This window comes from Rhincodon typus, chromosome 3, assembly GCF_021869965.1.
Source record: "Rhincodon typus isolate 14 chromosome 3, sRhiTyp1.1, whole genome shotgun sequence".
NCBI classification, from domain to species: domain Eukaryota; kingdom Metazoa; phylum Chordata; class Chondrichthyes; order Orectolobiformes; family Rhincodontidae; genus Rhincodon; species Rhincodon typus.
Window position 1 is genome coordinate 38,810,302 of NC_063334.1, and position 24,406 is coordinate 38,834,707.

General features: G+C 40.4%; 1 protein-coding gene across 1 annotated transcript in view; it reads left to right on the forward strand.

Moving 5' to 3' along the window:
* Window positions 1-6,364: 6,364 nt before the first annotated feature.
* LOC109915789 (E3 ubiquitin-protein ligase UHRF2-like) overlaps window positions 6,365-24,406 on the forward strand; it is a 29,848-nt gene continuing 11,806 nt past the window's right edge. Inside the window, exons 1-6 of the mRNA XM_048594957.1 lie at window positions 6,365-6,503; window positions 6,625-6,811; window positions 10,827-10,950; window positions 11,063-11,170; window positions 22,058-22,162; window positions 22,976-23,082. Of these exons, the coding sequence (XP_048450914.1) occupies window positions 6,407-6,503; window positions 6,625-6,811; window positions 10,827-10,950; window positions 11,063-11,170; window positions 22,058-22,162; window positions 22,976-23,082 (728 nt within the window). The 5' untranslated portion in view covers window positions 6,365-6,406. The remainder of the gene's footprint in view (window positions 6,504-6,624; window positions 6,812-10,826; window positions 10,951-11,062; window positions 11,171-22,057; window positions 22,163-22,975; window positions 23,083-24,406) is intronic.

Here is a 24,406-nt window from a genome sequence, read left to right on the forward strand (position 1 = left end):
AATACAGTCTTGATGTCAATAGCTGTCAGTTTCATGTCACCTCTGGAATTCATCTCTCTCATCCATGTTTGAGCAAAGGCTGTAAAGAGGTCAGGTAGCTGAATATCCCTGATGAATCCATGAGAGTCAGTGAGCAGGTTATTGCTAAGCAGGTACCCCTTGCTAGCAATTTGCTAAGCAGGTGCTGCTTGATAGCATTTTTGACAACTCCTTCCAACACTTTTTCTGATGATTCTGATCAATTTTCAACATTGTTGGGTAGATGCTGATGTGTAGCTGCACTGAAACAGTGTTCTGGAGCTTAAGTCTTCAGTATTATTGCTGGAATGTTCTCATGTTCCATAGCCTTTGCAAGATCCAGTGACTTCAACTATTTCCTAGTAGAAGACTGGGATCCATGATGCTAGCGACGTCTACTTATCTACTCGGTACTTCCGGCTGAAGGATAGATATCTGTGTGGTTTTAAATTTGGGGCAGTGCTGCATTGACGATACTTTTAAAATGATGACCCACTACCTTTTTTCAACCAAAATTGCTGCTATCTTGAGGAATGCAAACATTTGTAAATTATGGCTACGTGATGTTTGATCCTTTTGTCTGTCACCATTATTAATGTGTGTGATATTGTTACAGTCCTTCTAGCTCTCAAACAGTTTTGTAACATAACATAAAATTGCCATAATGTTGTGGTGATTACTCTGGAAGATAGTGTTGTTCTTCAGATTTATTCTAAAATCTGTTTGTAAATATAATTTTAGTACAAAATTCATCAAAATATTGAATTAAGTGAACAGAACTGTACCAAGGGATGAAATATTGACAGTGTAGAAGCGATATTTACTCGATATTTAATACAAGTATAACTTACTTAGAATGGGTTTCCAGTGGTTTAGTTGTCAGCATAGGTCTGAAACCCCTATAATTATGGACATTTATCATTGTCATAATGTATTGATGCACCCAAGCATATAGGGATGAGTGTTTTCACTGAAAATAGATCCATTATAAAAAATTCATTTGAGGGTTGATCTCAATCTTGTGACAGCTTTACCAACAACTGGTCGCTGTTAAATTTCCATGTACGTGCAACAAATTTAACATCAATGTAGTCTCAACTTGTAAAGGATTGTCTGAATGATTATCTTTGTTTAAAGTTGTTCAGGAGTGAAAATGCAATTGTGAATTTTAATTGAAATAACTTTATTAAAAACATTACAACTGAAATATTTTATTTATGTTATGATGAATGCTGAATGTTAAGAAAGATTATAGATAGTAGAGGCTTGTTAACCCAATCGTAGAGTTGCATATTCCACTAACTTTCCAGCATTCCATTATTTAGGAGCTGAGTTGGGATTGTTAAGGTGAGCAGTTAACGTGAGTTCTAATCAGGTAAGAAAGGGAATAGCAGACAGCCAAGTCAAGGAGTTTTGAAAGGTTGCTTTCATTATGATCTCCAACTGTTATTGTCAGTGGAACTGTGCTGAAGCATTAAAATTAATCTGCACTGAAATCTGTATTACTCATACACAGAATAAGGACACATTGTGTAGTTAGTAACATATTATAGAGTCATAGAGATGTACAGCACGGAAACAGACCCTTCGGATCAACTCGTCCATACTGACCAGATATCCTAAATAAATCTAGTCCCATTTGCCAGCATTTGGCCTATGTCCCTCTAAACCCTTCCTATTTCATACACCCATCCGGACAATTTTTAAATGTTGTAATTGTACCAGCCTCCACCACTTCCTTTGGCAGCTCATACCATACATACACCACCCTCTGCATGTAAAAGTTGCCCCTTAGGTCCCTTTTCAATCTTTCCCCTATAACGTTAAACCTATGTTTTGGACTCCCCCACCCCGGGGAAAAGACCTTGTCTATTTACACTATCCATGCCCCTCATGATTTTATAAACCTCTATATGGTCACCCCATCAGCCTCCGACACTCCAGAGAAAATAGCCCCAGCCTATTCAGCCTCTCCCTATAGCTCAAACCCACCAACCCTGGCAACATCCTTGTAAATCTTTTCTGAACCCTTTCAAGTTTCACAGCATCCTTACTATAGCAGGGAGACCAGAATTGCATACAGTGTTCCATAAGTGTCCTAACCAATGTCCTGTACAGCCACAACATGACCACGCAACTCCTACACTCAATGCACTGACCAATAAAGGCAAGCATACCAAACGCCGCCTTCATTATCCCATATACTAGCGACTCCACTTTCAAGGAATTATGAACCTGCACTCTAAGGCTGTTTTTTTTTGTTTAGCAACACTCCCCAGGACCTTACCATCAAGTGTATAAGTCCTGCCCTGATTTGCCTTTCCAAAATGCAGCACCTCACATTTATCTCAATTAACGTCCATCTGCCACTTCTCAGCCCATTGGCCCATCTGATTAAGATCCCGTTGAACTCTGAGGCAACTTTCTTCACTATCCACCAAACCTCCGAATTTGGTGCCATCAGTAAACTTACTAACTGTACCTTCCACGTTCACATCCAACTCATTTATATAAATAATGAAAAGCAAAGGACCCAGCACCGATCCTTGTGGCACACGCTGGTCACAGGCTTCCAGTCTGAAAAGCAACGGTCTATCACCACCCTTTTATGTTCGAGCCAGTTCTGTGTCCAAATGCCTAGTACTCCCTGTATTCCACGTGACCCAACCTTTCTAACCAGTCTAACATGAGCAACCTTGTCGAACGCTTTACTGAAATCCATATAGATCACGTCCACTGCTCTGCCCTCATCAGTCCTCTTTGTTACTTCAAAAAACTCTTAAATTAGTGAGTCATGATTTCCACGCACATAGCCATGTTGACTATCCCTAATCAGTCCTTGCCTTTCCAAATACATATAAATCCTGCCGCTCAGGATTCCCTGCAACAACTTAATAGTGGCACAACGTTAACCAACCTCCAGTCTTCTGGCACCTCACCTGTGGCTATCAATGATACCAATATCTCAGCAGGGGGCCCAGCAATCACTTCTGTACCTTCCCATGGAGTTCTAGATCATCAGGTCCTGGGGATTTATCCACCTTTATGCATTTTAAGCAGTCCAGCACCGCCACCTCTGTAATATGGGCACTTTTCGAGATATCGCTATTTATTGCCCCACGTTCTATATCTTCCATATCATTCTCCACAGTAAACACTTTTGCAAAATATTCGTTTAGTATCTCCCCCATCTCCTGTGGTTCCACACGTAGGCGTCCTTGCTGATCTTTAAGGGGCCCTATTCTGTCCCTAGTTACCCTTTTGTCCTTAATGTATTTGTAGAATCCCTTTGGATTCTCCTTAATCCTACTTGCCAAAGCTGCCTCATGTTCACTTTTTGCCCTCCTGATTTCCCTTCTTAAGCATATTCCTACTGCCTTTATACTCTTCTAGGGATTCACTCGATCCCTGCTGTCTATCCCTGATGTATGCTTGCTTCTTTGTCTTGACCAAAACCTCAGTTGCTCTAGTCATCCAGCATTCCCTACACCTGCCAGCCTTGCCCTTCACCCTAACAGGAACATACTGTCTCTGGACTAAGGTTATCTCATTTTTGAAGGCTTCCCATTTTCTAGTCATTCCTTTACCTGCAAACATCCGCCCCCAATCAACTTTTGAAAGTTCTTGCTTAATGCCATCAAAATTGGCCTTCCTCCAATTTAGGACTTTTAACTTTTAGACCCAGTCTTTCCGTTTCCATCACTATTTTAAAATTAATAGATTTATGGTCACTGGCTGCAAAGTGCTCCCCACTGACACCTCAGTCACCTGCTCTGCCTTATTTCCCAAGAGTAGGCCAAGTTTTGCACCTTCTCCAGTAGGTACATCCACATATTGAATCAGAAAATTTTTTTGTACACACTGAATGTATTTCCTGTCCATCCAATCCCTTAACACTCTGGCAGTCCCCATCTATGTTTGGAATGTTAAAATCCCCTACCGTAACCACCCTATTATTTTTTCAGATAACTGAGATCTCCTTACAGGTTTGTTTCTCAGTTTCCCGCTGACCATTGGAATTTCTATAGTACAATCCCAAAAGGCGATCACCCGTTTCTTATTTCTCAATTCCATCAAAATAATTTCCCTGAATTTATTCCCAGGAGTATCCTCCCTAAGTACAGCCATAATGTTATCTCTAATCAAAAATGCCACTCCCCTCCTCTCTTTCCTCTCTTTCTATCCTTCCTATAGTATCTATACCCTGGAACATTAAGCTGCCAGATCTATTCCTGAGCCACATCTCTGTAATTGCTACAATATCCCATATTTACTTCTGTAGATTTACAAAAAACAAACAGTAAGATTACACTTTAAAAAACCACTTAGCTGCTCCCCTGTTGTGAACACTCCCACACTGGTTTCTCCAAGGTCAGCTGTGAATTTCACAGTTTGTTAATCTTTTCTTAGACAAACTCCGACGTCTACCGATACTTGAAATCAGACAGCAGAACAGTCAGCTGAGCAGGTTCACTGCTGGGTCAGACAGCAGTGCAGGTTTATTTCTCCATTTGATTCACTGCCCATGTGGGACTTTGTCTGTCTTCCTCCTTTTTAAAGTGTCGTTGTTTTGATCTTTCTTTCCTCCCAGAGTTCCTAAATAATGCAACAGCTTATAAAACTGTAATTACGGCTCCTAGAATTCAAGGGAATAAGCTCCAGCACTGAAAATACCTCAAAAAAGGAGCAGCTCTTACAGCCACAATTTTTTTCCATCCCCCATCTTGGATTACCCAGAATCCTTAGCTTGGATAGAGCTAACAGGTTAGCTAACAGGGAGCTGAATGTAGGCAAAAATAGATCATTTTCAGGTTGATAAGATATAGATTGCCACCGGGATCAGTGCTGGGGCTTTTACTATTTATAGTATATATCATTGGCTTGGATGAAGCCACTTGATGCTAAATTTGCTGATTCCACAAGGAGAGATTTAGATAGGTTAAGTAGGTAGATAAAAATTTGTCAGATGGTGTATTGTGGGTGAAAATGTGAACTTGTCCACTTTGGCAGGAAGGACAGAAAAGCAGCATATTATGTTAGATTAAGGACTTTGAGATGCAGAGAAATCTGGGTGTCCTGATACATGAAGTACAAAAAGATGAGCATGCAGTTGAAGCAAGAGATTAAGAAGGGAAAAGGAATTATTTATTCCAAAGGAAATGAATTAAAAGTAGGAATGGATTGTTACAATTGTACAGGGCCACATCTGGAATACAGTGTACAGATTTGATCTCCTTAATTAAGAAACAACATAATTGCATTAGAAGTAGAATAGAAAAGGTTCATTCAACGATTTGTGACATGAGGGGTTTTGTTTGGAGGAAAGGTTGCAGTTTGTTGCAGCATTCATTTGGAGTTTAGAAGACTAAGCGGCGATCTTATTGAAACATAAATGATCTTAAGGGCACTTAACTTGGCAGATGCTGAAAGGATGTTTCGTCTTGTAGGAGAGAGTGGAACCAGGAGATAAAGCTTTAGAATAAAGGCCTTCCCTCATGATTGTGTGGAATCCTGTTCCTCAGGAATCAGTGCCAGAGGGGTAATTGAATATTATTTAGTCAGAGTACATAGATTCTTAACTAACATGGGAGTTAAAATGCTATTGGGATAGCCAGGTAAGGGAATTTGAGGTTACAACAGATCACCCATGCTCCTGCTAAATGACCAGGGCAGGCCCGAGGGACCAAATGGCCTGTTTTTGCACCTAATTATTACGTTCGTATGGTCTACTCATTATCATTCAAGGTGACAGCATTTTGAATCTTTTCAGCTAGCTAAGTATTATTCAACACTTTTAAAAAAAAATATAAGACTTAACCAGTCTCTGACATTTTTTGAATTAATGGTTTGAGAGATTTATTAGACTGTTACAGAATAGCGCAACATATCCTTCATGATTGATTTACTCAGGTAAATTCAGAATTTTCATCTAGCCTCAATGTTACATTATGCACATTTAAAAAGCATTGGAAACCTTGAGTAAGGGCTACCTCCTTTGGCATAACAAGTTTATTTATTCTACTTAGACACTGACTGTATTAGGGAATATTATGAATAGCAACATCAGAGGGCAACCTTTTTGAAATTCTTGAATTTTGTGAGGAAAAAATTACATTGAGAGGCAGTAGCTTGAAGTGCATTTGCGTGAATGGGAAATTTTTGTTGTTAGTTTTGAAGAGAAATACTTTTTAACTTCTTTCTTTAACTTCTATCTTCAGACTGTGATGGAATTGTTACAGATGAGAAAACAGCAGCACTGATTAATTGCGTGCATGCATGAAATATGTCCCTTATTACATATCTAAGGGCTTCTGTAAAAGCCCTGAGTGAATTTTGAATGCCTCAGTAAACTTATAGCTTTTTTTTCTTTTACAGTGGCCCACTAGATATGATAGGTGACTGCAAGATACCATTTTTGGATGAAATATACAAGATTGAGGGACCTGGAGCCGATCCGATAACACTAGCTGACGGACAATTTAAAAGTAGGTGCCTGCTCCTGCATGGGGAGAACTAAGCAGAGCATTCAGTCACCCTGGTGGATGGTGCTATATTCAAGAAATTGTTTTTGTTCCCATACCCTTTTTCTCCCCTCCCCCTCTCCAGGGAAGAGCGGCCCTGAATGTAAATACTGCAAGGCGGATCCTGAGAAAGAATGCAGATTTTGCGCCTGTCGATTATGTGGTGGAAAGCAGGATCCGGATATGCAGCTGTTGTGTGATGAGTGTAATATGGCCTATCACATATACTGCCTGAACCCACCCCTCAGCAAGATACCAGATGATGAGGACTGGTAATCTTCTTAGTTATTTATTTATTTATTTATTTTGGGATGTTGCGAGGGACAAACAGGAGATTCTTTGGGGCTCATTCATCATCACTGGTGACAATTTAGGTCTTATTCTGATTTTAACTAAAACCACAATTTACTGAGTGTGAAAGCTGTGTTTTGGCCAGTTGTATTGTGCAGATTTATCAGCAAGAACAGCTTTTTTGGCTTTTTCTGTACTAATAAAATCTGCAAATGATTTGTAGTTACAGCTATAATGGTAGCACTTATGCCATTACTGCTTCTGAATTTTACTTGTGTATGTCTGAAGAGGAATTTCACCTTGACTTCCCATGCTGTGAGAGACAGGAAGGTGAAGATGCAGCAGAATTAAGAGCAGAAGTAAGCCATGGTAATAGAAGAGGGAAATTTAAAAAAAAGAGATTCCTCAATGCAGGGATATACACACTGAAGGCTAAACAACTGACAATACAGAAAGAGGGAGGTACATTGTCGACTAGTATCGGAAAAGGGTAATGCACATAGTGCCACGTGCAACATAGAACATTTACGAAAGTAGAGAGTAGCATAATACTATACACAAAATGATGACAAAGGATTCTGAAATTCTCATATTGGAGGAGGCAGTGAGCCAGTGGATGTAACTTGACTATTACTTATCTCACCTCCTGCTCCCTTATTTCTGTCTATAATTCTTATGATGTCATCTACCAATTGAACAATTTCAAATTGTTGTTTCCCAACCATCTGTCTCCCTTTCACAGTGAATGTCCAATTCCTTTGCCGGGTTGATTTCTGGGCCCCACCCTTCTAGTCCTGGCTGAACTTATTCTTGCCTATGTTATTGTAGTAACCTCCTGTGTTTCATCTCTAACCTACTACAACTGTAGGATTTCCTAATTCTCCAAATCTCAATTTTCTTGCCTTTGTCCTTGTGTGTGTCTCCTGCATGACTTTTTCTTATTTTCCTAGCTATTTGTGCATTCTTTAGTTATATCATGTTACCTCTGCTAATGTTCTTCTACTAATACATTGTTTCCCATCTGTTTACTCCTAAATCTACTAAAATATTTGTTTGCCTTTCAGTTTCCAGCCTGACAAACCATTTTATCTGAAATTTAGCTCTCATTGCTCTGACCAGCCTCAGTTGGCAGTGGAGAGAACGGGCAGCCTCAGTTGGCAGTGGAGAGAACAGATGATTAACAGAATCATCTGTTAATCGTTTCTCAATTTGTATATGTGCAGCATCCATTATTAAAGCATTTTTTTTTTTTAAAGAAGGAATTCATCGTTGCTTTTTCTAACATGGACTCTTCTTGTGAATTTGTAAATGGAATAAATTACTCTTGGAGCATTTAGACCACTTTCCCACAGGTTCTTAGAGAGGCTGACTGACAGACTAATACATTAAATCACTTTCTGAGCACTGACCCTAGAAACCATAAGAATGTTACAGCAGACAAAGGGGCATCCAGATACTTTTTGAAAGAGTTTAGGGTCTCTGCATCCACCACCGACTCGGGCAGCAAATTCCAGACACCCACTACCCTCTGCTTAGAAAAGTTTTTCCTCATGCCCCCTCTCATTCTTCTGTCACTTAGTTTGAATTGATGACCCCTGGTTTTTGAATTGTCTGCAAAGGAAAACAGGTTCTTCCTGTCTACTGTCAATTTTGTGTACCTCATTCATGTTGCCTCACAGACTTCTCTGATCTAAGGAAAACAACCCCTGACCTCTCCAGTCTCTCCTCCATGGCTACAATTCTCCAGCCCTGGCAATATGCCAATAAATCTTCCCTTGCACTGTCTCCAGAGCAATTCATCCTTCCTTTATTGTGGTGACCAAAGCTGTCCATAATTTTCCAGTTGTGACCTCACCAGTGTCTTGTACAGTCTCATCATTATTACCCTACTGTTGTATTCTACACTTTTGCCAATGAGGGAGAGCATTCCATATGCCTTCTTTACAAACTTATCTACCTACACAGCTAGTTTTTGGGCCTGCACGCCAAGATCTGTCACTTCAGCTACCCTTCTCTGTATATTCCCATTTATTCTGTATTTGCGTTTACTGTTTGACCTGTTGGACTGCAAGATGGCAGCAGAGTAGCGTAGCAGCACAGTGTTCAGGCTCCTGCCCAGAGTTCATCTGTTCCATCAGCTTTTACTTTTTTTCTTACTGTAATCTACTTAGCTTCCATGGAGAGTGAGTTTGTAGCATGGAGGAGATCAGCGTGGAGAAGAGTTAGCCCAGTGTGGCAGAGAGCGAGGTGCCCCAGCATCTGTGACAGCGAGAACAGGCAGCTTCAGTAGGCAGTGGAGAGAACAGGCAGCCCGAGGCAGCAGCGAGAACAGGCAGCCTCAATCGGCAATGGAGAGAACAGGCAGCCTCAATCAGCAGTGGAGAGAACAGGCAGCCTCAATCAGCAGTGGAGAGAACAGGCAGCCTTGGTTGGCAGTGGAGAGAACAGGCAGCCTCAGTTGGCAGTGGAGAGAACAGGCAGCCCGAGGCAGCAGCGAGAACAGGCAGCCTCAATCGGCAGTGGAGAGAACAGGCAGCCTTGGTTGGCAGTGGAGAGAACAGGCAGCCTTGGTTGGCAGTGGAGAGAACAGGCAGCCTCAGTCGGCAGTGGAGAGAACAGGCAGCCTCAGTTGGCAGTGGAGAGAACAGGCAGCCTCAATCGGCAGTGGAGAGAACAGGCAGCCTCAGTTGGCAGTGGAGAGAACAGGCAGCCTCAATCGGCAGTGGAGAGAACAGGCAGCCTCAATCGGCAGCAGCGAGAATAGTTGAGTTCAGCGCAGACTGGAGGTGAGGCCCAGTGTGATCTGCTTGAAGGACTGTAATGCTGAACTTTTTATTTCTTTATTTTTCTAATTTATTCCTAAGATCCTGTACCTAGGTACCTTTGTACCTAAGATGGCGCTAAGTGTACCTAAGTGGTGAATTTGTAAACTTTTCACTCCATCTGCCACTCTCCTGCCTGCTCCACCAACCCACCTACATCACTTTGGAGCTTACAGTTATCCTCTACATTATCCACACTCGGCCAATTTTTGAGCCACCTGCCAATTTCCAAGTGGTGCCCCCCCGCCCCAGTTCAAGTCCATCAGTTTTGAGGTTGGTTTTAACTTCAGCCTGTCTGTGTAAAGAGAAGTCCCTCTTAAAACTATTCTCCTTGTGGAAAGATGATGGGCAACCTTCAGTTGATTCCTAGTAGGCTTGTTGGATGGTATATTCTTTGGTCTGCTTGCAAACAACAATCATGAGTTTGCTAAAGTTTGAGCTTTCATATAGTACAATAGAGTTGACTGCACTGCGAACTTTGTAATTCAGTGCAGTCATCTGTTGAGCAGTGGAGTAGTTTGCCAAGTGGCCTAATCCTGCTGCTAATGATGTTACTTGCATTGAAATCCCAATCTAAACTAGCCCATCCGGAGAACTGGTTGAGAAAAGTCAGCCTTTCCCTAAACATAACTGCTCGAACAAATTCCAGGAGTGGGTCAAACACAAGTTACTTCTCTGTCCCCTCTATTATTTTTCAAGGCTTTAAGAAAATTAAAGCCTTTGGGAAAATGGAATGAACTTTATGATTGAACCTGAAAGCACAATGCCTTATAAATTATTTGTGAAGATTTTATGCGTCTTTAATGCCATTGTTTTTGATATTAAATGTTGATCAGGTTTAATGTTAATTTTAATTTAATAATTTTAAAAACCAAAAGAACTGCGGATGCTGTAAGTCAGGAACAAAAACAAAGTTGCTGGAAAAGCTCAGCAGGTCTGGCAGCACCTGTGGAGGAGAAAACAGAGTTAACGTTTTGGGTCCGGTGACCCTTCCTTAGAAGAGTTGTTGTTAATGTACCATGAGTTAATTTGAGGTGATTAATGCTGTCCGGTATTTAGTTGCACTATTGCTATATTGTGTCAAATTTCATTGTTCGGGTTCAATCGCTGGTTTTAGAAATGATTTGTGAACTTGGATTATTTCACTAAAGCCTGGAAAATTGTGTATTTGTAGGTATTGCCCCTCCTGTAAGAATGATACAAGTGAAGTCGTGCGAGCAGGGGAAAAACTGAAAGAAAGTAAGAAGAAGGCCAAGATGCCATCTGCCAGCACTGCAAGTCAGAGAGACTGGGGCAAGGTAGGTACATTTGTCCATTTCAGTAGAGTGCACGCACATTCAATTGTGGTGTCATCTGTAAGTATCAGTTGGGTTATTAATATACCTTTCATCAATCAATGTTGTCATTCAGGGTATGGCCTGCGTTGGTCGCACAAAGGAATGCACAATAGTTCCTTCCAACCATTATGGTCCCATTCCTGGCACTCCTGTTGGCACAATGTGGAAGTTCAGAGTTCAGGTACGTAGCAGCATTCATTTGGGTTTTTTTTCACTTCTCAGCATAACATACATTGTTAATTTTAATTTAGACACAAGATTCAGAATTTTATAAATGCATTTTGTAAAGGAAGTGCAACCTATAAGTGCAAGTTGAGTCATAGAATCATAGAAACCCGCCAGTGTGGAAGCAGGCCATTCAGCCCATCGAGGTCACAGCAACCCTCCAAAGAGCACTGCATATGACCCACCCCCACTACTCAATCCATGTAACCCTATAGACACTTTAGCATGGCCAATCCACCTAACCTGCATATCTTTGGACTGTTTGAGGAAACAGGAGCACCCCACAGAAATCCACGCAGATACGAGGAGAATATGCAGACTCCACACAGACAGTTGCCCGAGGGCGGAATCGAACCTGATCCCTGGTGTGTGAGGCAGCAGTGCTAACCTCCGGGCCGCCACGTCACCCCGGCTATTCTATCCTATCCTATATTCAGTTTGTAGGAAGAATACAACTACACGTTACACCATGGCACTTTTCTAATTCAAAATCTTTTTTTAAAAGAAGAAAATTAACATTTAATGCTTGCAAAGTCTTCCAGATATTTCAAATTTGACACGTCACACGCTGAAGCACAGGACAGAATTACTATTCCTATTCTTCAGTACAATTCTGCCCCCAACCTTATTAGCAAATCATGATCTTTCAGGTTAATGTTGAATTTTCTAACAGGATCTGGAACTTTCTCATTTTAACAATCATGGTATGGAAATGTTGCTCTAAAATTCTCTATCTATTGCAAAGAACAAAATGTATTGGTACACCTGAGGAGTGAACCTCCACAAAGTTCAGCTTTCTGGGAGGAAATGAGAACACTGCTTCCTGGAAATTACAATTTCTAGAGGTTAATGCTAGACAAATGTTCCCTTTTAATGTTACCTAGCAAAAACAGTGCAATGCAACATTTGTGTCAAAGCTCAGTGTTCCATTGCGGCTTCGATGATCAACACAGTCCAAAGATGTGCATGTTAGGTGGACTAACCGTGCTAAATGATCTTACATGTCCAGGGATGTGTAAGCTAGGTGGGTTAACTGTGGTAAATGCAGGGTTACAGAGATAGGGGAGGGGGCTAGGTCTGGGTGGGATGCTGTTCTGAGGGTCAGCACAGACTCGATGGACCAAATGGCTTCTTTCTGCACTGTAGGGATTTGTTGATTCTATGAATGTCTGAAAACATCTGCCAATTTTTTTGGCTTTGAAATCATTGTGAGACAGTAATGGAGATCTGAGATCTCATGCTGCTATTATAATTGTTGGGTGTGCTGTCCCGTCACTGAAACATTGCCTATGGTACATGTGTTAAATTTCTTGGGATGATGGATATTTTCATATCTCGGTAAAATTTCGTAGGTAGCTTTGTTCCTTGTTCTGAATGTCATGTTGTTTAGGTGAGGGGAATTCCATGTACAATATAACTGTTTATAGTGGGTTCCACGTGTAAGGAAATGTTCAAAATATCTTAATTTGATTGGTGTACACCTCTGGTATTGTGGCTCAGAACAAATTGGTTGCATTGTTATCAGCTGATTTGGAGTACTGAGCCATTAAGCTGCCTTACATAGAGTTTGGTTGATTGCAGTTGTTTGCAAAAGCCTGATATGAAAGTTGCCTTGTAACATCAGATTGATGGGTTGATGACTGATTTTAACCAAGCTTCCTGCTATGTTTCTGGGCACATCCCTACGTTGGTCATCTGGAATTAGATAAGAGCTCATTTCTAGTGAAGCTTCTCTGTTGGAAGAGGCTGTCCTTCTGCATGTGGTGGATTGCAAGCTGTCTAGGACTAAACTGTGCTAACTGGAGAGCCAAAAGAAGGTGGTGCATTATTAAATCCAATGTTTATACTACCGAAGCCAGGATCATTTTCACCATCCAGCAGTCTGTAAATAGCTGTTAGATCTAGTTTGTTGCGACTGGCTCAATGAAAAGGGAAATTAGGCAGGAGCTTTAATTGCTGACTATCCAATTCCATTTCACACCGTCAACATGCTTTGAAATAATCTCACTATTTTAGCCAGCATCTTTTACGGGATTTCACCAGCAATCGTGGTCCTAGACATTAAGAGTGAATTTTATTCAGTTCAGATGGTGCCCTCGAGGATTCCACAGGGAGTCAGACTAAAGCAGCTGTGCCACCTCTGTTATTACAGAAGTGCTGTTCGATGATGTAAGCAGCTCACAGACATCAGGAATGATGGAAGCATTGACCCCAATTTGGAATGAGTGCAGTTCTTACCTCTGCTATTTTGATTCACCAGCAGTTACCAGTGTTCTATATTGCAGTTGACTGAAGTCCTGGGAGGAACTTGTCATCCTGAAGTGATGCCCCCATATCTCTCACAAATTATAAAAACACTTCTTCCGCAACCGCAGCACTGTGACCACACTAATCGAAGCATGATAAACATACATCGTCTACTAGAGTACAGTAGTCTTCAGTCCTTAGCCCCCTCTTGTCTGTGGTAGCTTTCCCACCCCCACCCTGGCCCTGACAGCAGCTGGTCACCCTTTGGACATTGAGGCACTGGTGAAATTCAGTTTTAACTTATCACTTCTTCTACCTACACAACAATGATTTGAGTCATAGAGGTTTTACCACGTGGAAAGAGGCCCCCATTCACCATGTCAATGCCGGTCATCAAACATCCATTTTTATTTACCTTTATCATTGAAAAGCACACTAGGCTTTTATACAGGAGTACTATTCAATTAGAATTAATACTGGTTCAGGTAGGGAAATACTTAATGTGATAGATCTTAGGCTAAGATAGAAAGAGATACAGAGAGGCAGAGAGATTTATGGAGGGAATTCTAGAACTTAAGAACATAAGATATTGGAGCAGAATTAGGTCATTTGGGTCTGTTCTGCCTTTCAATCATGGCTGATATGTTCCTTAACTCCATTCCCCTGCCTTCTTCCTGTCACCTTTGATCCCCTTACAAAATAAAAACCTATCTATTTCTGTTTTAAAATACACACGGAGACTTGGCCTTAACAGCCCTCGGCAGCAATGAGTTCCACAGATTAACCACCCTCTGGCTGAAGAAATTCCTCCTCATGTCAGTTCTAAAGGATTGTCCCATCATTCTGAGCCTGTGCCCTAAGGTCTTATTTTCTCCTACGAGTGGAAACATGTTCTCCACATCCTGTCTATCTGGGCTTCTCAGTATTCTGTAAGCTTCAATCAGTTCCCTCTCATCCTTCTAAACTCCCATTGAGTACAGAGCCAGAGACCTCAACCTCCTCATGTAGCAAGCCCTTCATCCTAGGATCATTCTTGTAAACCTCCTCTGGACCCCATCCAATGCCAGGCCATCCTTCCTTCGATATGGGTCTCAAAACTGCTCATGATATTCCAAGTGTGGTATAGCCAGGGCCTTATACAGCATCCTCAGTACATTTCTGCGCTTGTATCCAGCCCTCTTGAGATGGATGCTAACATTGCATTTGCATTTCTAATTGACAACTGAACCTGCATGGTAACTTTAAGAAAATCCCAAACTAGGACTCCCAAGTCCCTTTGTGCTTCATATTTCCGAAGCCTTTCCCCATTTAGAAAATAGTCTACTCCTCTATTCTTCCTACCAAAGTGCATAATCTCACATTTACCCACATTGTATTCAATTTGCCACTTCGTTAACCACCCTTTAGCCTGTCCAAATCCTTCTGCAATCTCCCCACTTCCTCAACACTACCTGTCCCTCCTCCTATCTTTGTGTCAGTTGCAACCTTAGCAACAATGCACTGGGTTCCTTCGTCCACATCGTCAATGTATAATGTGAATAGTTGTGATCCAAATGAGAAACCCCCTAGAACTCCACTAGTAGACTTCTTCATCCCCTATTCTCTGCCTTTCGCCTATCAGTCAATCCTGTATCCATGCCAGTACCTTGCCCCTAACACCACGGGATCTCATTTTATTTAGCAGCCACCTATGCGCACCTTGGCAAAGACCTTCTGGAAATCCAAATAGATCGTGTCCACTGGCTGTCCTTTGTCTAACTTGCTCATTACTTCCTCAAAGAATTCTAACAGATTTGTCAGGCATGACTTCCTCTTGACCAAGCCGTGCTGACTCAGCCCTATTTTACCATGCAGTTCCAAGCATTCCACACTGTCATATTGGAACCAAGGCAGGTGAAGCCACAGACACCAATAGCAGAACAGTTATGTTAAGAAATGGATGTTAAGAGGCCAGAGTTGGGAGAATATAGATTTTTGGGAGGGTTGCAGGGCCATAGCCGATTAGAAAAATGAATTTTTTTTTACCAAAAGCAATCAATTCCATGAAAAGTAGTGGTAAGTCAGAAGATTCAGTAGAATATATTTTAAAAAAGCAAAGGTTGACTTTGAAAATTATAAGGAACGAGAAGTGAAAAAACAAGAGAAAACTATTTAGAAGTAAAAAAAAAGAGTTTCTACTAGTACTTAAGTGAAATGTGTCAATAGTCCTTTAGAGATTGAGTTTGGGGAATTAATGATGGAAAATTAAGAAATTACGAATGAAGTTAACAACAGATATTTAAACTTCTGCAGTGTAAGGATACAATGCCATCCCAGAAACAGAAACAGTTATGAATCAAGAAGTGAAAGTGAGGAGCTTAAAGCTATTTCAATTGCCAGAGAAGGGATCCTGCGAAGCTTATTACAATTAAAAGCTGACATGTCTTTAAGTTCTGATGAATTTAACATTATTGACTTAAAAAAAAGTGACCCTTAAAATTATAAAACGGGTTGGTTTTAATTTTCCAATATTTATTAGATCCTAGAAAGTACCCATGAATTGGAAACTAGCAAATACAACTCTTTTTTTCAAGAAAGAAAGGAAACATTAAGAAGCATATTACAAGCCCGTCAGCTGAACATCTGTCAGAGGCAAATGCTAGAATCTTTTATTAAGGGGAATATAGTGAGGTTTTTAGAAAGTTTGAGTGTAATCAGAGTCAGCATTATTTTGCGAAAGGGAAATCATGTTTAACTGATCTATTCAAGCCCTTTGAGGAAGTAACAAGCAACGTGGATGGAGGGAAACCTGTGCATATGCACTACTGAGATATCTAGAAGGCATTTGACAAGGTACCACATTAAAGGTTATTTTGCTAAATAGGAACTCATGGGGTAGGTGGTAAGATACTAGCTTGGATAGAGGATTGGTGACCTGACAGAAAACATGCAGAAATGGCTTATTTTAGATCATTACAATGTAAATATATTGCCAAAGGTGATCAGGTGAAAGGGCAGCACGGTGGCTCAGTGGTCAGCACTGCTGCCTCAAAGCACCGGGGATCCGGGTTCAATTCTACCCTCGGGCAACTGTCTGTGTGGAGTTTGCACATTCTCCCTGTATCTGCATGGGTTTCCTTCCATAGTCCAAAGATGTGCGGCTTGGTGGATTAGCCATGCTAAATTGCCCATGGTGTTCAGGGATATATAGGTTAGTTGCATTAGCCATGGTTACAGGGAAAGGGTAGGTGGATGAGTCTGGGTGGGATGGTGTTCAGAGGGTCGATGTGGACATGTTGGGCCGAATAGTCTGTTTCCACACTGTATGGATTGTATGGAAAACACAATGCTAGGGCATCAACTATTTACTATCAGATTTTGTGAAGAGACCAAATGTATTCTTGCTACATTTGTGATAATGCAAAATTGGTTATGAAGCTAAGTTACGAAGAAGACATAAGAGTTTGCAGAGGGATATATTTAAGTTATTACATGGAGCAGGTGGGACTTGAACTCCTGCCTCCTCACTTAGGGGTGAGGATACTACCACTGCACCACAAGAGCCCATGGGTTCATCTGTTATCATTGGAGTTTAGAAGTATGAGAAGGTGATTTTTGAATCATATAAGATCCTGAGAGGACTTTTCAGGGTGGATGTTGAAAGGGTATTTCTCCTTATGGGAGAGTCTGGAGGATCCAGTTTAAAGATCTCCCTTCTAAGATAAACATTGGAAATTTTTCTTTAAAGGTCAATTATCTAGGGAGCTGTCTTCAAAATTGGTGGAGACCAATTCATTGAATATTATTAAGGTAGAGATAAATAAATTCTGGATTAAGAAGGGAACTAAAGGTTATCGGAATAGACGGGAATGTAAACTTAAGTCCATATTCACATCAGACATCAGGATTTTATTGAATGTTGGAGCAGGCTGGAGGGGCTGAATAGTCTAGCCCTGCCCCTAATTTGTAAGTAAACTCTCATTTTTGTTAAGACACTTAAAACCTTACGTCAAACTGTTAACTCCTTATGTGGCTTGGTGTCATACCTTGTTTTATAATGCTCCTGTAAGTGGCTTGGGTTGCTTTATTTCATTAAAAGTGAAACATAAATTTGGGTTATTGTTATGAAACAACTTCTCAAGGTGACTACACTTCAACATGTGTTGAAAGGATTCCATGTGTCTATACTCCCATGCAATGTAAATCTTCAGTTTAATTTCACAGAGCACAGTTTTTATGCAGGATGCTCAATTTAAACTTGTCCTCATCACCAGTTTGTATGCTAGAATCTGGATTATAAGATTACACTCAGTGTTTTACCAGAGATGTACAGCACAGCAGTATGTTTAGGGATTGGCTATGTTTGGCTCCTTGAAAACCATCGGTTCCTGGATTTCTTCTCAAGATGAGAGACTCTGTTGACTCAGTGTTTTTCCTGGCCACAATCATCTGAGCAGATATGAGGAGGCCATTTACAAAGAGAGCACTGTCTGTATTGCGAAAGCCAAATATTACACGCAAATATTCTGATTGATGGGCTGGATATTGAAAACGTGGCTTTTTGATTGCTTTGCACCAGTGATTGATGCCTTTTTCATTTCTTTAATCCATTAATAGAGTTTATAACACAGAATGGAGGCCTGTTGTGGTAGTGTCCCTGCCTCTGAGCCAGGAGGCCTGGGTTCAAGTGCCATCTGCTCCAGAAGTGTGTCGTGACAGGTTGATTCAAACATGTCCATAACATTCGGAGCAGCACGGTGGCTCAGCACTGCTGCCAGTGACCAGGGTTCAGTTCCACCCTCAGGTGACTGTGTGGAGTTTGCACATTCTCCCCGTGTCTGTGTGCGTTACCTCCGGGTGCTCCGGTTTCTTCCCACAGTCCAAAGGTGTGCATGCTAGGTGGATTGGTCATGCTAAATTGCCCATAGTGTTCAGGGATGCGTAGATTAGGTTGGTTATAGGGGGATGGGACTGGGTGAGATGCTGTGAAGACCAGTGTGGACTTGTTGGGCTGAAGGGCCTGTTTCCACACTGTAGGGATTCTATCATTCTATGATTTGTCCATTGGTGTTCTATTAACTGATTAGACCAGTCACAAACATTCTGTTTATTTGGAGTATCTTCTATTTGTGCTTCATGATGGTTTAAAACATAGTTCTATCCAGTTCATGTTGTGGTGATTTCCCCTCTTCAGTGAGCTATTTGCATTTGGCTTGAAAGGGACTGTTTGCTGAAGTCTGATTGTAAATCAGTTATTTGAAAACTGTGACGAATTAAGCCCACAGGATTCTTCATTGGCAGCTTTCATTTTGATCATTTGTCATCATCACTCTAAATATCTTCAGTTGTGTTTGTTTCTCATGTACTGTGTTAATGCCGGTCTTAGTTTGTTAATGGAGAACTGCAAACCCTGCTCAAAAATTCCTGGATCTACAACCGTAAAAGTTTCCTTTTGCCCCTTCCAGAAAAACTGATTGGACTTTGGGGATGGATAGCTGCAGTGAGGCAATGTAAATAATAACACATTCCGGTCACATTTCTTGCATTTCTATTGTAGCGATTTTTTTTTTCCCTGTGATACATAAATAAGTTTCAATTTTAATAGAGAAACAAATCAAATTGCAAAATGTAATTTTAAATAGAAACAGGATTTTAAAATTCAAACTACTAAGGAGGTTTTTTTTTTCATTTAGTTGCTATGAAACAGTCTCTGGTACTAATCATTTATTTGGGTTGATTTCTCAGTTTTGTTTTGTTTGAGTTGTCAGTTTTCAAAAAGTTTTGTAGTTTGACCCTGCTTGCATATTAGAAAGCTGAGTGTATATTTTCCTGGAGTTACATCTCCCTCACTCAGCTCTCTTTGAGAAATGCATAAAGCAGATGAAGGATATCTGTTTCTGTAGGTTTCTTTTCGTAGCAAGTCAATACAGTAGTAATTCTGCAGAATTCTTTCCGCAGAGGGCTTTTGAGGCTGGTTTAAGTATATTCAAGTCTGAGATCAATAGATTTTCACTCAGTTAGGAATTCAACCGTTAAGGGGAAAAGGCAGGAAAGTGGAGTTGAGGATTACCAGATCAACCATGATCTTATTAAATGGCATAGCAGACTCAATGGGCTGAACAGTCTACTTCTGCCCCTACATCTTATTGTCTTATAATTGTAGATCTTCTAAATTTAAATTTGTTAAACATTATGTCAAAAAGCTTCTTTGGGTACACCTAGCATTTTAAATCTGAGATCTCTTCTCAGATTCAGTTGGGTCAGATATTATCTTATTGTTTTCTGCATGGCCACAAGGTAAGAAATGGAATGTCATTTCCACTGTTTATATTTTAGCACAACCTCAAATTGATATCTTTTTCCCAGAACAGCATAGGCATTTTCAATTGTTACATTTTTTTCGTGCAATGGACCAAGGCAAAGTAGTGACTAATTCATTGGTGAAAAGCCAATGACTGATTAAGTGTTTTCCACACTGCTAAGGCCTTGGGGAAGAAAAAGGAACAGGTTAAGGCTTGTACAACCTGATACGTCGACACACACGGTCACTAAATGTTACTGCTTAGATACGGCTACAACATTGGACACTACCATTTATGGCTCACCTCTAATAACTGGTAAAATATCTCTGGCTCCTTCTATATCCCAACTTCCCTCATTTCAGTGGCTTCTGCAGTTATGTGGAGGATGTGGAATGAAGCAGAGGGTTTTATTAAAAACCGAAAGCACTGCGGATGCTGTAAATCAGGAATGAAAACAGAAGTTGCTGGAAAAGCTCAGCAAGTCTGGCAACATCTGTAAAGAAAAAAAAATCAGAGTTAACGTTTTGGGTCTGGTGACCTGAGGAAGTGTTAACTCTGATTTTTTCTTCACAGATGCTGCCAGACCTGCGGAGCTTTTCCAGCAACTTCTGTATTTGTTCCTGATAGGGTTTTATTACTTGCTTGGTAGAATATTCATTCATAAATTATATATGTAGCCCATCCTTGCAATTGCATAGTTCGGGCGAAGATGTGATTAATTTAAGTTGGTTAATTTCAGTTTAGCTTTGGATCACAATGAATGGGCATGATTAAATAGAATTATTATCAAATATGTAACACAGTAATGGACCATTCCTCTGCTAATGCTCCTCTTCAGCTGCCTCTGACCAGTCCCATCCCTAATTCTGTTAGCGTGATCTTGTGTTCCTTTTATCCCACTTATGCTTATCCTCTTTCTATACCATTCACCACAACTACTCACTGAAAGTGAGTTTCGTATTCTCACCACTCCCTGGGTGAAGAAATGAGTTCCTCAAGTGCAATTGGCTAACTAATAGTTGGGATCATTTTCAGGATCATTTTCAGGATTTCAACCTATAAGTAGTGAAGTAATGGGGAATTAGTGATGGGGTACTTTAGTGATTATGTACTTTAGGCAAGTTTGACAATGACATAAAATAGGTGGGGAGGCAAATAATGAGAAAGATGCTAAGAGTCTACAGAGGGATACAGACAGGTTTATATGAGTGGGCAAAAACTTGACAATGGAATATAATGTGGGGAAATAGGAGGTTATACACTTTGGCAGGAAGAATAGAGAAGCTGAATATTATCTGAATGGAGAAAGTCCACAAAAAGCTGCAAAACAGATTTTGGCATCCTCATGCATAAATCACAAAAAGGTTGTACAAGTTCAGTAAGTAATGGGGAAGGTAAATGGAATGTTGGCCTATTATTTCAAAGGGAATGGAGTATAAAAATAGGGGAGTCCTTCTAAACCTATACAAGGAATTAGTTAAACCACACCTGGAATATTGTGAACAATTTTGACCCTGTTACCTCAGGAAAAAATATACTGGCATTGGAGCCAGTTGAAAGGCTTTAGAAAGCTACATGAATTCCAATTGCTGCGTTCCCCTTGTCTATTCTCTCTCTCTCTCTCTGCCTCTTCAAAGGATTCACTGCCACAGGTTCCAGCATGTTATAGCAGCATAGATTTAGATACTAAATCACACTATCACCACTAGGCTACAATGTTGCTGTTATTCGCATGAGCTTATCTTTCAGTTTTCCCAAAACTTCATAAGCTAAACTACACTCCTGGGAAGTTTTGAGGAAGTATATTTTGGAAGGAAGGCAACTCTTATGTAGGTAATCTACTTTTAGTTTTGAATTACCTTAAGGTTATGCGGAAAATATGCTTCAAATGTGTTGTTTTGGTGGAGAAGTATTTGCATCACCACTTGCATCTGGCATCTTGGTACGTAAGAGTTTGAGGATCATTCCAGCTGTTGTACAGTTGCCCCTAGGTACAGTTTCAGAGTCGTAGGTTGCCTAACTAACAAGATGTAGTCTTCCATATAACCTGTTCAGTGTTTTAATATAAGAGTATAAATCTTCATGATTCAGGAATATTCAGAAGGTGAGCTATCTTATGGACTGATTAATTATTGTTTAAAATTAAATTTCATGCTATAAGTGGGAGACCTTTTTGAGATATCACTGATTTTGTTTCTATTTTTATGTTCTGTTAATGGGAAATGACTAATTCAAGATAATTACTGCTCATCTGTGGATAACTCGACAATGTGACCTTTCTTAATTGTTTAAATCTGATGCTTTATTGCTGCAAGGTGAGTGAAGCAGGTGTTCACAGGCCACATGTTGGAGGGATTCATGGACGAAGTAATGACGGAGCCTACTCTCTGGTGCTAGCTGGTGGCTTCGAGGATGAAGTGGTACGTAGCTAAAGCAAGAAACTATAGATTATTAATCTTGGAGCTTAAAAGAATCCATAGGGCATTGATGCACAACAATATCTGAGTAGATAATAGAGAAAGTGTTCTCTGTCTCTTTCTCCCTCTCACACATACATTTTGACATACTGTCTCTCTCACAAACCTCACTGTTTCACATACCCTGTCTGTCACACACTGTCTCACAAACTCCCTCTTGTACTCTGTCTCACGTGCATGCTGTTTATCGCATACGCTCTCTGTAACACACGTTTTCTCATGCAGTCTCTCTCATTCAAGCACACTCTCAGGGACGCTACTCACTTTCACTTATTCACTCACACACTCATTCATGGATTCATATTCATTCACATATACACCCTCTGTCACTTACATACAAGCACTCTTGCTCACAGGCTCGCTCACCACCCATCACAGGTACACTGTTCCTCTCACTGCAGTCTGTCTCACATTTTCACTCATATATCCCTACTGCTACCTGCACACTGTCATTCTCACTCATTTACAAACTTGCTGTCAATCTCATATGCACTATTGCTGTCTTAGTGTGACCCCCAAATATTTATTGTGGAATGATTCTAATTTTGTTTGAGAAAGTGGGTACATGCATGGAAAGATCCTAACAATATTGTTGAAATGGGTGTTATCGGTTCAAAGCATTATCAATCCAAATCTCTTGCTTCCTGCAATGTAAAACAGTAATTATGAACTGAGCTGTAATTTAGCAACCATGTTGAATTAAACTGAATACTAAGTGGAGTTGTTATAGCTGATGAGTTACTTTAAACTTAATAGGACAGGGGTAATGAATTCACATACACTGGAAGTGGTGGTCGTGATCTTTCTGGAAACAAACGAATTGGAGAACAGTCCTATGATCAGACCCTTACCAACATGAACAGGTAGGTGAGCAGTAAGCTTAGTGATTCCTGCGTTGGTGTTTTCTTCTCCCTTTAATGACTTGTATTTCAGAACTGCTTTTTATGCAACATGTATTTAATAGAAATACTGTCAAAATGCTATAAAATAGCCAGAGTTTACACTTCTGCAAAAATAACTTTAAAAGGACTAAGAAACCTAACATTTGCGGTCCAATTCACTTCCTTATCGTATCCCAAATAGCTGTATGATCAATTAATTATTTTTTTAATTAAGTCACTGTTGTTATTATAGACCACCACAGCACCAATATGTACTAAGCAAGGTTTTACAAAGAACAGACAGCTGTGTATCTAGTTCATCTGTTACTGTAGTTGGCTGAGGAATAAATAACTTGTCCAGGACAGCAAGGAAACCCCTTATAGCACCTGAAGACGCCAACATACAGTTTGTTATCTCATCTAAGGTAGAGGTTTCAACACAACCGCTGACTCAGAGGGAAGTGTACTCCTGAGCCAAGGTGACATTTGGGACTTCAGATATTAACTGGGATTCTATGGTAGAAATAGGGAATTCCTTTTACAAAACAAGAAACAAATGAAGCCTTTTTAAGGAGAATAAACTATTTCCCAGTCAACATATGCTTGTGAAGATTCTGTGTGATGGATCATTGACATTCTTGAGACCGTAATGTGATCCACATGTAAACATGATTGTGCCTGTTCATTTGCTGAAGCGTTTTGCGTCAGCGCTGAGCAAGAGACTTTTCAACTACAATGAATTGGGGAACAATATTGCAAGTTAATTGAATGCCTAAATAATTGAACACGCAGGAAACCAACTGACATTTCAGATTAGATGTTTGAAGATCGTTAAGAAGCTATATTTTTGAATTATTTGCTTGAAGGTAGATTAAGTTTTCTTAATTCAAAGGTGCTTAATTTAAATTAAGTAATTCAGTTTTTATCATAAAGTTTCCACTTGACTGTTACCTATGTTACACAATTCAAATTATTGAATAAGCCAAAGAACTACTAAAATCAATTTTTGAATTAGTTAGATGTCTAGATTTTATTGTCTTCAAGTACTGTCTTCATGCTGGGGCAGCTAATTCTTTTGAATCAATCTCATTTGCATTCACTAGAAAGCAAATAAAGCAGCATTCGAGACAACAAGGTGCAGGGCTGGATGAACACAGCAGGCCAAGCAGCATCATAGGAGCAGAGAGGCTGACGTTTCGGGCCTAGACCCTTCATCAGAAAAGGGGGAGGGGAAGGGGGTTCCGAAATAAATAGGGAGAGAGTGGGAGGCGGATAGAAGAGGGATAGAGGAGAGGATAGGTGGAGT